Source organism: Chelmon rostratus, chromosome 9, assembly GCF_017976325.1.
Source record: "Chelmon rostratus isolate fCheRos1 chromosome 9, fCheRos1.pri, whole genome shotgun sequence".
Classification (NCBI taxonomy): Eukaryota; Metazoa; Chordata; class Actinopteri; order Chaetodontiformes; family Chaetodontidae; genus Chelmon; species Chelmon rostratus.
In genome coordinates, this window is record NC_055666.1 from 3054418 (window position 1) to 3069075 (window position 14658).

At 43.4% G+C, this 14658-nt stretch overlaps 1 protein-coding gene and 1 non-coding gene across 2 annotated transcripts; one reads left to right on the top strand and one right to left on the bottom strand.

Moving 5' to 3' along the window:
• Positions 1-237: 237 nt before the first annotated feature.
• Positions 238-309, top strand: trnag-ucc. Its single transcript has one exon. It is a non-coding gene; the product is annotated as a tRNA-Gly (tRNA).
• Positions 310-1028: 719 nt separating this feature from the next.
• spdl1 (spindle apparatus coiled-coil protein 1) lies at positions 1029-14176 on the bottom strand. The gene is made up of 14 exons (XM_041944366.1): positions 14095-14176; positions 13132-13293; positions 12584-12760; positions 11982-12176; positions 11620-11769; positions 10685-10783; positions 10318-10428; positions 10099-10239; positions 9634-9740; positions 8938-9058; positions 3476-3542; positions 3154-3357; positions 2942-3017; positions 1029-2060 (listed from the first exon to the last, which is right to left on the bottom strand). The coding sequence occupies exons 2-14, from the start codon at positions 13291-13293 to the stop codon at positions 1919-1921; spliced, it is 1752 nt and encodes a 583-aa protein (XP_041800300.1). The 5' UTR covers positions 14095-14176; the 3' UTR covers positions 1029-1918.
• Positions 14177-14658: the final 482 nt, after the last annotated feature.

Consider the following 14658-nt stretch of genomic DNA (forward strand, 5'->3'; position numbering starts at 1 on the left):
CAGTCTTCAGCTGATAACTAAGTGATCCCTTGATGTTGATTGGTTGGCCTGGTGTGCTCCTCCTTGGTTGGAACAAAAACCTGCAGCCACACAGCCCTTTATGGAAATTAGTTAGACATGCCTGGTCTAGCCCTTTAGACATTTGACATAAAGTGAAACTAATTGTCTCCTGAATGTCTGTCAATACTTGAATTATCATTTTCCCCTCCAACTTATGAAGAAAGCATTTTTTCTGAAGCGATGGTGGTATAGTGGTGAGCATAGCTGCCTTCCAAGCAGTTGACCCGGGTTCGATTCCCGGCCATCGCAGTCTGATTTCCTTTGGGCAGTCATACCCTAGAGGTTGGAGAAGTGGCTTGTGGACAGAAGCTGGTTTAATTCCCCACCGGCCTGGCAGAAAAAAATTTGGGTGTGGTGGAGTATCCTCCTCCATTGACTAGCTGATGTGCCCTTGAGCAAGGCACTTAACCCCCCTATATGCTCCCCGGGTGCCTGATGCACTCCTGTGTTTCACTGCACGTTGTGTGTGTGTTTCAACAAAACAGTGATGGGTGAAATGCAGAAAAGAATCTCCCAGTTTGGGATCAATAAAGTGAATAATACTATTAAAAATATAATATACATCTAAAAGAATATACCTCTATATTACATGACATTACATTTCCTCACAATAAAAAACATTCACACCTTTAGGTGTTGCTTATTGTTTGTGATTAAACATCCACTGTTAAAATCTGTCAACACAAACACAAATTCAAAGTAGGATGGTCAGAGTCCTACTTTAAATAGCTGGATAAGCAGCAGGTCACAGGTTATATAACATGTGTCTCATATGACTGCTAGTTGGCATTTGAAGCTACCACTATGCAAAATAATTTGTTGCCGTTTCACACAGCTAAAACTACACATTATCATGGAGTAAGTATTTGAGATAGATCTATTGCTGCAGAAAACTGAGATAAACAGATGAATAGTCTGGACACGGAATACTGTCTGTTGCAAAATGTTTTAATACTGTAACGCTGAAAGGCACACTCAGCAGGATTGTTCTTAAAAAACATTTAATCCCTCTCAGTCATCACTATGTGTGGTGGTGTATTTATCTGCAGAGACTCTGCCATCTGTCCCTTTCTTATTTTGCTCTGGTCGGGAAGTCTCTGGGCTGCAACCTTTGGGCAGTGGGTCTGCAGCCCCCAGCCCATAGCGGTGCGCAGGGGAGGTCGGGACTTTATGAAAAGGTAGTGTCCAGGTGCCAGAACGTAGCATAAATTCAAGAGTAAGCTATGAACATGGTTGACACAGTGCCAAAAAAATGCAAAAATGCAAATATAGTGAGGCTAAACACCAAGCGGACAAAGCTTGTTCCAAAACAAGCGTGAATCTGGGGTTGGCTTTGAAGGGTTCCTATAACAGTAGCTTGCAGAGTAGCTTGCAGTGTACGTACAAGCAATGCATATACACACCAAGTCCTATAATCATCTTCTGTCTAACACACAAGCCACACAGGTTACCGCAGCAGGCCCGAACCAATGCCATAAGTTGACAGCTGGAGACTCGGTGCTGCTGGTAGTTTTGGAAATTTGTACATTTCTGTTTGTAACTGTAAACTCAGTGCTGTAAGCCTGCATATACCACATTCTTGCAAGCTGAATGTTTCAGTGTCTACCTGACGGGGAGAGGGGTTAAGTTTACAAACAGTGTTCCTGCATAGTATACCTTTAAATATAATGACAGTATAGCGCAATTACAGTGAAGTGAGCAGAAAACATACAGGTAAAGGAAAGGAAATATTTAAATGAAAAAGAAAGACTATTGCAGCATACGTACATACATACATACATATATATATATATATATATATATATATATACACACACATGAACATCCACATGTGTGCCAGCATATATTCAGAGGAGTCCTACTGCTGAGCGCACTGGTTCTCCATACTGCTGTTGGAGCTGACATGGATCATCTCCACCGTTCTTTTCTTTCTTCTCTCCTCTCTCATGTTCTGCTGCTGGTTCTCCTCCATCTCCTTTTTACAGTCAGTCACAGGAGAGCTAAGGCAAGATCACAAATATGCAATGACTCAATATCTCCTCGGCACCTGTTTTAGCCTAATTTTAGTCATTTGTCTACTTTTACTTTTTATTTAGATTTAAGGTATTTTCCCACCCAGTATGAATTTCCATTGCTGATTCTTCAGAATTGTACGGTCAGCAATGAAATACACGTTCACTTAAAGGTTCCCTGTGGAGTTTTAGACCTCTAGCAGCACTATGGAGCTTTTTTTCTGTGAGTGTCCCCATTTGTTTTCATCATGCGCACACACAAGGGTGTACATGAAAGCGGGTGACACGACACACACTCCTGTCAATACTATCAGACTACTATCAGTTTTCATCAATGATTTACTACAATTGTAACCATGCATCTTCTGATTTGTTAAGTTGAATGATTTATGAAATCATCATCATCTTTGGTGTGTTCTGTCTTGATGGAAACAAGCTGGCTCTATTGACTGTCCACTTGTCTGAATTACATTATTGTTTATATATATATATATGATACATTTTAATTTCAGATTTGAGAAGTTTTTATTTGGAAAACCAGGTGTTGATTAATATTTTGCCACATTTCCATTGATAGAATAGCATCAGTTGAAAAAGTATAAAAGTAGTAGTAAAAACTATAAAAGTATGACAGGACACACTGAGTAGAATATGTCCGGTTGAATGTATTATTCAGACAGAAGAGTCATCATAAGTTCATACAAAGTCCATTGAGAGAAGCAATATGGCCCTAACTGGTGTCTCCAACTGAGGTGAGCAGGACTGAACAATGACCCAGAGACAGCGTCAAGACAACTAATGTATTCATGTGGTTAATTTGCCTTTAAAGGCCCAAACTGAGCCGGACTCCGTCACACAGACATACTGACCTGGGGTTGGGAATCACAACAGGCTCCTCTTCACTTATCTTCACGCACTTGGCGGGCCGCGGCTCAGTTTCTGAACCTATAAATTTCAACAGTGCCGTCACATGAGTACTTATTGCCTTGGCCTTGCTGTTGTTGTCTGTATTGCTCGTTATGTAACTGGACTCAATTTGAATTCAGGCTTTGATCTTGTGTCAGCCTGCAAAGTCACTGACCTCTGATGCACACACTTTGCGTGGAGCTCACTGCCTCAGCTGGAGGAGAGGTGTGTGCTTCAGGTTCTGTCCTCTTAGGACTTGTGACATCCATCTCTATGGCAACAACCTGTTCGCCTTTGTCAAGCGTCCCCTCAGAGGAGGGTACGATGTCCACAGGAAGCTTCTCCTTCTTTCTCTTCTGGGTCAGATTCTTTTTTGACTCTAGAGATAAAAAATGTTAAGACACTCATAAAATGAACCTGCAGTCATGGATTTCCATCCATAACAGCAAAGACACATGGCCAATGTGCAAATGTGGGTTTGGTATTAATCTGGTTACCTTTCGGTTCATATTTGTGTTGGAGCTCCTCTATTCGTAGCTGCAGTTTGATCTTGTCACTCTGAGCCTATAGCAGGGAACAGTTAATTTAAACACAAGATACTTGTGCTCAAAAAGAGGATTCATTCTCAGTGAAGAACCTTGGAGCTCTAATCTGCCTCTATACCTGCCAAAGAGCAGTGATTCCTAACACGTCTCTGGGGGTCATCAGGTGGAAACCTCCCTTCAACAGTGTTTCGCCTACTTAGTCCCACTACACCTCCAGGAGGTTAGGCAGTGAACTCCGGCGTCCCAGAGTCACCCCCCCTAGTGCCAGTTCACACTGCTCCTACACAATCCAAACAGCACCGCCACGTTCAACTGACCCAGAGATGCTCCAGGTAGTGGCCAGTACCGATGCTACCATTTAACTATTGCTAATGCTAATGCTAACCGCTAGGAAGAACAGAAGAAGACAATACAGTTCCGATGCTACCATTTAGCTAATGTTACGTGCTAACCGCTACCTGCTAAGAGGAACAGAAGAAGACAATAAAGCTAGATTCACCTATACTGTTAATGTTAATTGCTAGCTACCAATACTAACTGCTAAGATACTATCATACTCTCACCGCTTTAGCTATTGTTAGCTGCTACAATGCTACCACAGGCCTAGATGCCACATGTAACTGCCGATTGCCACACTACCATCATCTACCCCTGCCTCTCACCAACTGCACCAAGAAAAAGCGGGGTGGGAATACAAACCCTGGTTCGGGTAGGGGATAGAAAATAAAGAGGTAGAGTCAAAAGATGAAAGTAGGGATTGGATACAGACCCTTGTTCGGGTAGGGGGTGGAAAATTTAGAGGGTGCTGGAGGTGGAGGCCTAAACCACAGACTAGATTTAACAGCCTCTTCTAACATTTCCTTCAAGAAGCAGCAAACCCTACCATTTCCCTCAAAAAGCAAACAGAGCAGGAAAACAAACCCTAACATTTCCTTCAAGAAGCAAACAAAACAGGAAAACAACCAAAAAGATCAAAAAACAAGCCAACTCTGTATCTTACCACGCAAACTCACCTGAACAGGCCGCATGGTCCCAAAGAGAGACTCTAGCTGGCCACACCCCCACCTTATCTAAACTTCCTGGTTCTCTTCCTATTGGCAGAGCGAGAAGATGGGGCGGGGAAAGCAGAGCAGAGGAGAGGTGTCTTGTTAAGACTTTAACCTCTTCTCTTGCCGGGTTAGGCATGCATGTCCTCTGCCCCCCCCCCCCACCGTCCCTATTTCACCCCCCAACTACTATTATTTCTCCTGATCCATATCCACTGACTAGACCTAGCAGCCTCATCTGACATCTCCCTCACTGTCTTCCTTAAATTTTGCCCATGCACTCCCAGCTCCCTCAACAGTGAAACAGCTGACCCTGCAACAAAACCTCTACACCCCACTTCAACCGGACAGACCCTGGTCTTCCATCCCCTCTGCTCAGATTCTGTCTTTAAATCTGCATACTTAGTCTTCTTCCTTTCATAAGCTGCCTCCACTGAATTTTCCCAAGGGACTGTTAACTCAATAAAATACACAGTCTTTTTACTCATGGACCATAAGACAATGTCCGGCCTCAGATTACTATAAACTATTTCCTGGGGCACAACTAGCTTTCCTCCCAAGTCGACCTGCATTTGCCAATCATCAGCCCCTACCAGGCAGCCACCTACCTGCTTTCTCCCTGACTTAGCAGCTCTATTTTTCTCCCCCTCTCGAACAAACTGCACATCTAACCTCTCCTTTCTAGAACTTCCAGTATTCACCTGCTTCCTTCTCTCCTCAATGCCTGCGGCTAAGCTTCTCAGCACCTGATTATGCCGCCATGTATACCGGCCTTGTGATAAGCTAATTCTACAACCTGACAAAATGTGCTTTAAACTTGCTGTACCTGAGCAGAGTGGGCACGATTGATCGCCCTGTACCCAGAGACTTAGGTTCTGCGGGGTTGGCAACACATCGTATGTCGCCCCTATCAGAAATTTAATACGGCCTTCCTCCATATTCCACAGGTCCCTCCAACTAAGTTTCCTCTTCTCAACACCTTCCCAATTCAACCATTGTCCCTGTTTGGCTTGACCAACTGCTTTTGCCCCCCTTAACAACTCCTCCTGCCTACGCACCTGTTCCACTACAAGCTTTCTTTTCTCCTTTAGACCTGCTTTATTCCACACTGGTTTGCCTGGGCCAAGCCCCAAGCCTCCCCGGCCAAATTGAACATTTCCTACTATTTCTGCATGCCTAAGAGCTGCCTCTGCCTCCTGCACTGCTGCCCTTGGGTTCCATTTCCTCCCCCCAGAAGGATTCGGAACCACATTGCTAACTAACATGTCCTTACTCCCAGATAATAAAAGTTCTGTCCTAACCTTAGTGCATTTAAACTCCTCTGTTAGACTGGATACTGGCAGCTGAAGCATTCCTTTCCCATACAAAGCTACATTGCTTAAGCACCTGGGAGCACCCAACCATTTTCTAATATAAGAGCTAACTAGCCTTTCCATTCTCTCTGCTACAGATAATGGGACTTCATATACTGACATTGGCCACATTAACCTAGGATACAAGCCAAACTGCAAGCACCACAACCTCAGTTTTCCTGGGAGCCCTGATTTATCTATTCTCTCCAGCCCTTCTGCAACATCCTTTCTAAATTGCACAACCTGTTCAACATCATTCAGGTCCACATTGTACCACCGTCCTAGACTCTTAACTGATTTCTCCCTAATTGTTGGGATTTCCTCACCATCTATAGCGAACTTTCTATCACTTACTTTCCCTCTGTATATTGAAATACTCCTTGACTTACTAGGCTTAATCTTCATACTAGCCCACTTGAGATTCTGATTGACTTTATCTAACAACCTCCTTGTACATGGCACTGTTGAAGTTAGCAGTGTCATATCATCCATATAAGCCCTAATTGGTGGAAGACGCATTCCATTCTGCCGTCTCTCTCCACCTACGACCCACTTGGAAGCCCTAATAATTACCTCCATAGCCATTGTGAAAGCTAGCGGGGACACTGTACATCCTGCCATAATACCAACCTCCAATCTTTGCCAGCCTGTTGTGAGCTCTGCGATACTTGCACACAGTCTGATGTCTTGGAAATATGCTTTCACCAAGTTAACAACTATCTCCGGCACTTTAAAGTAGTCAAAGGAACTCCAAATAAGGTTATGTGGCACTGACCCAAACGCATTAGCCAGATCTAAAAATACAACATTCAAGTCTCTTTTCTCCCTCTTAGCTGTCTGAATCTGATGCCAAATCATGCTAGTATGCTCTAAGCATCCCGCAAATCCTGGTATCCCTGCTTTTTGCACTGTCGTATCTATCATACCATTCCTTTCTAAGTATTTAGCCAGCCTCTGTGCTACGATACTAAAGAAAATCTTTCCCTCAACATTTAGGAGAGAAATCATCCGAAACTGGCTAAGGTCCGATGACTCCTTCTCCTTAGGGATGAAGACACCTCCTGCCCTGCGCCATGCTCTTGGAATACTTTGTTTCTCCCAAACTATTCTCAGGTATCTCCATAGTGTCCTTAAGATGCCAGGTGCACTCTTATAGACACGGTAGGGGACTCCATTAGGCCCTGGGGCCGAAGAAGCCTTTGCACGCCTAACCACCTCCACCACTTCTCTCCACCTAGGTGGGCTCACATCCATCTCCTGCTCCACTTCCCCTAATGGTGGCATGTCAGGTGGAAGACCTATGTTCCTATTCTCCTTTGAATCTGAATACGTCGACTTCAAATACTGTTCAATCTCTGATTTCGTTGCCTTAAGTTGCCCTCCTTTTTCTTGATTAAACAAGCCTTTCACAAAATTAAAGGGGTTCCTAAAAAATGCTGACCTTGCACGTTCCTTCTTCTTTCTCTTCTCCCTAAGGTGTTCTGCCCTTCTGAGTACTGCTAACCTGCTTCTCAGTTCCTCCTGCAACACCTTAATGCCCTCCCTTTCTTCTTCTGTCGCCTTCCTCCACTGCTTTCTTAACTGCCTCCTTTCCTTTACTAACTTCTCTATTTCTCTTTGCCGCCTAGACTTGCCGACCTGCACCCTCTCGCCTTTCCTTTTGACAAGCACGCCAAATCTCTCTCGACCATAGGAGTAGATCACATCTCCAATTTTATCCAATTTCTCCACTACATCTCCTCTAAGCCTGCTTAATATGACTGATAAATCTCTATCAACTGCCTCCCACTCTTTGCTATCATTAGCCCTCGGCCACCTAACTCTAGCTTTCTGCTCCATGCTTCTCTCCTTGGCTGGCCTGTTGACCTCAACACCAACTGCATCCCCTCTCCATACCTCCTCCTCTCCAGGGATAGTGTTACTGATATCCTGCGAACTGTGGGTTTCTACCTGTCGCTGGACTTCATCCGACTGATTCGACTGACTTCTCAAGAAATACTGGTCGATGCGGCCACTCTGCCCTTCCACCGCTAAACACTTCCTCCTTCCCTGATGGGTTCTAAGGCCTCGGATTGATGTTATTTTCTGCCAGCCACATGGGCAAACTTGAAGCTTCTTATCCTCTGCTGCACAACTTTTGCTCTCCTTAGTTGCCTTCCCTGTCACCTGAGTACTGCTACCTCTGGTCCTAAGAGATGGGTCCGTGCCCCCATCCCTCACTGAGTCATGTATCCAAGGCATAGTCATATCCGTTATCCTGTTCGTTACCATGCAATCCACCTGTGAGTCATCTTCCACCCCTGCTCTCGCTGACTCTTGGGGTATTTTCCTTATATTGGTTGTAGCTAAGTCTGGTTGTAGCAAGGTTAAGGCTTGCCACTGCTGCCATGGGTTGCTAGCCCAAACCAGCACCTGTGGGGTCTTTTCCCTCCTGTCAGCTGTCTTTCCAAGCAGTCACATGGTCTTTCCCTTGTTGTCAGCTGCTCTATTCACAACAGTCACTAGCCAAGCTAGTTGTGAGTTAATTTAAACACAAGATACTTGTGCTCAAAAAGAGGATTCATTCTCAGTGAAGAACCTTGGAGCTCTAATCTGCCTCTATACCTGCCAAAGAGCAGTGATTCCTAAATATGAAATATACAATCAAACAGTACGTAAGGTAAGGTGTGGCAGTCACTCAATCTTGTGTTTACAATTGTTAACAGTTAGTGAAGTTACTAAGCATAACCACAAATGAAGTTACCATTTTTCAGTCTGTGTGTTGTGTACGATTACATCCTGGATCATTTTGTATGAAACACTTGCTCTCTGTGGGCTTGCTTGACACGACAGGCTGTTGAATGTTTACTTCCCAGCGAGGTAGCTCAAGGATGTGCTGCTGATGACATTTTGACTACCTCAAATATGTATTCAGAATTCCCTATGCTACAGTGCTGCCCTTTCCTGCTGCATGTATTACATGTCTATAAGAATAAAACACACAGAATTTATGAAAGAGTTGGTTGCCACCTGTTACCTGTTTGAGCAGCCGCTCAGATGAGAAAAGTTTCCTCTCCAGCTCCAAAGCTCTCTGGCTCTCGGACAAAGATTTCATCCTTTGCAGGGAAAGCTCATCTCCCAGACGCTCTGCATCCTTACTGCAGACAGACAGACAGACAGACAGGGTTCAGTTAACCAAGGACTGCATGCATATACAGACAAATCCATTGCAAAAGTAAAATACACTCCTTTGAACTGCAACGGTTTGTGTGACCCATTAGTAATTTCACTTCTATGCAGAATTACATGACAGAATTTGCTTTCCATCACAGTTGCAAAGCTACACCTAAGACTGGATAACAAAGCATCATGTGATACCAGGACAGAGAACCATCTGAGTGAAAGAACGAGTGGCGTGAAGTTGGATTCCTGACGGAAAACTTCTCGCTCTTACATGAGTTTATTCCAGAGACACATCATAGTTTTGCATTAAGGCAGTTTCACATCACCTCTCTGTATATAGTTTCAGTATTTGTATTTGTCAGCTCTGCTGTCCTCTGCTTTGTGACAACTCATGAGAAATATAAATTTCCCAGACTACTGAGGTAGCGTTAAATGTGATTTTTGCTACATTACAGTGAAAACACAGACATAACAAAGCAAACTGTTGGACTGAGCGATGTACAGTACAGCTCGAATGACGTGTGTGGCATGAGGAGGCAGTTAAACTCACACAGTGTTGCTGAGCTTCATTTTGAGCAGGTCAGTGTAGTAAGTCTCATCTTGGCCGTCACCGCTTTCCGCTGGAGAAGGATTAGCTGGCTGCGACTTCACCATCATCTACAAGCACACACATGTGCACACACACGTAGACGGTTGTGTTTTTTCACAAACACTCCATGTTGAGCCACAGGACACATTTTCAAAGGCAATTCATTCATTCGGTTCATGGTGTTAATCGAGTATGTCATCATAATCCTTGTATTCGCATGGTAATCATGTCCAAGTTTTGGACAACAGATTCTGTCATTCATAACATTTTTGACATCTCTCCCCTATAAATTTTAGAGTTGGACATATTTCAGTTTATTCTCTATTCATTTTTTGTACAGCATCTGTCCATTTGATTTTCATTTCATGCAGCCTTTCATGTTTACCAACAGTGATATTATAAGACTTGAAGGTTTAAAGCCCTCACCTCCACCTTCTCCAGTCTCTGCAGTTTTGTCATTAGATTTTGGATCTCTCCATTTTTCTCTGAGAGCATAGACTGGAGTCTCTCCAGCTGAGCAGGATCGGCCCTGGAACCCTGGAGCTGCATCAGAGTGGCTATCTGGACCTGCACAACACATGCACATCCATGCTGTCATTCAAGCTCCAACACCAGTTCACGTCTGCCCTCAGCACCACACAGTACCTTCATGCGCTGCAGCTGCTGTTTGCTGAAGGCATGTTGCTTTTGGAGTGACTGATACTGGACTTTCATACTGATGAGCTGTCTCTCCATCTCAGCACGCTTATCCTCCAACTGCAATACAAAAAGTAAACATATGCACATTGATTAATGCAATTAACTCCAGTTTACCTTATATGGCAAATACTTTGGTGCATAATGATGTTCTCAACTGTATAAAGCTGGAAATACAGAGAATTATTGTCATTTTGGATGTTTTGAGACTAGGTACAACAGTTTAACATGCGTTTAGTTTTATTCATTTAGATTTCTACTGAGCAGCAAAGACCATTAGTTTCCTGTAGTGTCTGACACTCAGTTTGGTTCTTACCTCTGCAAAAAGGGAGTTCCCTTTGCTGTTTGGATCCTGGGCCTCCTGCAGAACCTGGTCCAACTGGAGCTGGAGGTCTCGGTTTGCCTCACGGGATTTCTTAGGATAGACAGTGACACAAAGACATGAGCATATAGTGTGTATACATGCACTTACAGTAAGTAATCAGGTTACAGTTGTCGACCAAAAAATAGTCCCCCAAAATGTTGTGAAATGCCCAGTGTGTATGATTCAGTGGCATGTAGTGGTGAGGATGCAGATTACAAGCAACTGAAAACCCTTCACCTCACCATCTCTTTCCAAGTGTGTTGGAGAACCTACGGTGGCTGCTAAAAATGTTTTCTAGAGCCAGTGTTGGGTTTGTCTGTTCTAGGATACTGTAGAAACATGGTGGTGCAACAGGGCAGACTCTGTGGAAGAGGACCTGCTGCCTCTGTAGCTATAAAGAGCTCATTCCAAGGTAACAAAAACACAATGATTCTTATTTTCAGGTGATTCTCCACTAATGAATAAAATATTATAATTATTATATTCCATTTCTTTCCTTTCAGTAGCTCCCCGTCAACCCCACACACTGGACGTGTAAACGCTGAATTAAAAGCAGATGTGAAGTTGAGACATGCCTTAAATGCAATGGGAGAATAGAGACTAATCCCTGTTTCCTCTGAAGCAACTGAAGTGATAAACACTAATTCAAAATCTCTGTAAAATCCACAGATCTAATAAGGTTTAAAATCAGTATTGAACACTGGCAGTTTCAGTCCAGTCAATACTGGAATCAGCCTACGGTGGTCTGTGTTTAGAAAACTTGCTAAAAAAAAAAGCATATTAACACGCACAAAAAGCGAAGCTGAATAAATGGCAGCTGAATCTACTTATTTCAGATTTTAACTGTAGTGTGGTAGTTACGTGTAGTTAAATGGTGGCATGTTTACCTCTAATGAGTTAAACCAAGAAACAGCTTCCTTCTCTCGCTCCTCTTTCTCCTCTGTGATTCGCTCCAGGTGGCGTTGCAGGCTGCTATTGGTCAGCTCCAGTTGCTGCTCTCTGTACTGTGACTCCTGCAGTGTCTGCTCCAACTCCGCCTGGTGGACAAAAACCATTCACCTGACCAATAATACAACTCCACCGAGAAAAATGCACCAAGATCAGCATGGGCATTTGACGAAGAGGCAGCAGCCGACTACAGAAAGTTGAAGGTCACAGATTAGGATTACGCACAACTGCACAATAGAGAAATAAACAGATCAACCCCAGATGTGCTTGTTTTTAAGCAGTTAATTATACTCCCCCTCACCTTGATGTTCTCCAGCTCCATGATGTTCATCTGCACCTCCATCATCTCAGATGTCATGGAGCTCTGCGTGTGTTCGTTCAGAGCTCGCAGCTCCTCCATCTTGTTATTCAGAGTCTCAGTCTGCACCTCAAGTTTGTGTTTCAGTTGTTTCTCATTCAGCTGAGATTCCTCCAGAGCTGACTGCAACCTCAGCATCTGAGAGAAACACAGGAAGACACGCGGGCTGTTACTGTGTGTAATTAACTGACGTGGTGTTTCTGACGCACGCACGAACACACACTTGCTACATTCTTGACTCCACCACATATGAGTATTGTAATGCAAACTAATGGAAGGATGTAAACAGCTTCCTCTCTTAACTGTCTTAGCAGCATCAGTGTTCTTTTCTACACTCCTGCTATATTGCATACTATATAAGCTGAAAGGCAATCAAGATACCTTAAAACCCTCAGTGCCTGATGTTGCAATTTGCATCAAAATTCATACTCCTCCCCAGAGACATCAAATCACAGCTCTGTTCGATTCAAAGTTTCTATGATGTGTGAAAATGTCCACTGAGGGATGAGGGATTGTTTTGTTGACCAGACCACAGGTTGTTGTACCTTGTTATTGAGCTCACTGAGTGCTGTGCTGTGACTCCTCTCCAGATGCTCTTGTTGTTCCTGGAGCTGCTGTCTCTGCTGGTTCTTCACACAGTCGTGGTCTGACTGCAGCGACTCAAGCATCCGAGTTTTTAACTCCACTTCCTTCTGCAGGGAGTACTTGTCTTGCTCGAGAACCTTTGACACACACACAGATGGGCGTAGGAATTTGACACATTGCCCTGGTTACTCTGAAAAATCCACAGACCTCACTGTGAACAGCTTTTACAGGCCTCTACAGTACGCACATTTCACTTGTGTATGCAAGTGATTTAGAGTGCATGAATATCAAAAATGTACCAGTGTGAATGACACAAGTTGCCCTAAAAATAGATGCAGGCATACAGCCCTGCCTTGCTTTTGTACTTTGAAAGAGAGTCCATGAAAGAAGAATTTTCAGAGACTGATAACTCAGAACTCTGAAAGCAGTGCATGGCTAGATACCACTGGCATGGTTAGAGGTTTTGTTGCTGTTGGGCCAGCTGACCCTCTAAAATGCAGCGTCATACCTCGAGTGCATTGGTCATCTCCACTCTCTGTTCATCCAGTCTGTTCTGCAGTTCCATCTGCTGGTTGAGAAGATCCAAGCCAGCCTGGGCAGCCTGATGGACCTGCTCCTCCCTCTCCCTCAGCTGGCTCCTCAGCCGCTGGATCTCCTCTTCTGCTGCCATCTGGAAAGAAGAGGAAAAAGGGATGCTCACAGGAACGGAGCACTTGGCTCACAAATGAAAGACAATGATGAATTTAAACAGACTTGTAGTATTTGAGGATAGAAAGTACCAGACTTCTGGCCTCTGGAGAGATATAACATAACTAATCCGTCAGTGCTGTGTGTTTTTATTAGTCATTTAGTCAGCCAACCATATAGAGAAACTCACTGGAATATATATTTGATGTTTAAAGTCTTTCTATAGTGTCTTTTTATTTTTGAGACAGAGCACTGTTAAATCCCTGTTTTCCACAAGTTAAAGATTTGGTTTTGTTGAGGATGGTGGTTTTTCATGTGTGTCATTAATTATATTCCATCTCTATCTAGGCTAATGTCACCTCATTTTATTAGTGGTTCTTCCCAAGTTTTTATTTTTGTACACATGTCTCAGACCAGTATCACTTTAGCCTGGTAGCAAGTGATGTTTATGCAGCTCTGCAGCAATAGGGGGAGTCTGCAATTAGCACTGATAGTCTGACAAACTGACAAAACCATATATAAATGGTTACCAACTGCTTGATAAACGGCCTTATACGGAAATAGGTTTCACTCGACGGCAACGGATCGACAACGGATGCTTTAACGTTATGTTTGACGACTATAATGGCGTTAAACTAGCTAGCCATAACGTTACTTTCCCAGATTGTTTTTAATCTGACAAAACTGTTAACCGGAGACCTTGGGGCGCTCTAGACATTATTTAAAGAATTTGCATTAACTATAGCTATAATAACGAGAATAACAAATGAACACATTTAATTACCTGTAATCAACGTATTTAGTAGTTTGTCAAACCGCCACACAGTTTGAATCCAGCTCCCATGAACTATCGCGAGATGAAATCCTATCTCAACTTGTTGTACCTGATTGGTACAGCAAAGATCCGTCTGCAGCCTGACGACGGGTTACGCCCACTTACGTCACCTTCTTTCTTAAAGGTGTACGACTATCCGAGGAGCTGTCTGAAAAAATGCAAGGAAATATTAACTGTGAGGATTAAGGTATGATCTTCAATTAGCATTTAAAATTAGCATAAAGAATTAACAGTAAAGAATACAGAATTTTGCGTAAAGAATGATGAGTAGGCTATGGTATAATAACTGATCAAAACAACCTGAGATGTAAAAAGATTTTTGCAAATGATAGTTGATGTTTGCTGTCACTTTATTCAATAACCATGCCATCTGTTCTCCAGCGTCAATTTAGCTCAATGGCATCCTCTCGCCCCCAATAACTTTCCAAAATACAAATTATGAACAAACATTCGGTTAACACAGAGAACACACTGTATGCCCAGTGACAATGTGTCATACAACCCATATTGCAA

Coding starts and splice junctions, on each gene's coding strand:
- spdl1 (XM_041944366.1), bottom strand. CDS start 13,293: ATGGCAGCAGAAGAGGAGATCCAGCGGCTGAGGAGCCAGCTGAGGGAG. Junction 12,761..13,131: donor AGATGACCAATGCACTCGAG/GTATGACGCTGC, acceptor TGTGTGTCAAAG/GTTCTCGAGCAAGACAAGTA. Junction 9,059..9,633: donor ATGAAGCTCAGCAACACTGT/GTGAGTTTAACT, acceptor GTCTGTCTGCAG/TAAGGATGCAGAGCGTCTGG.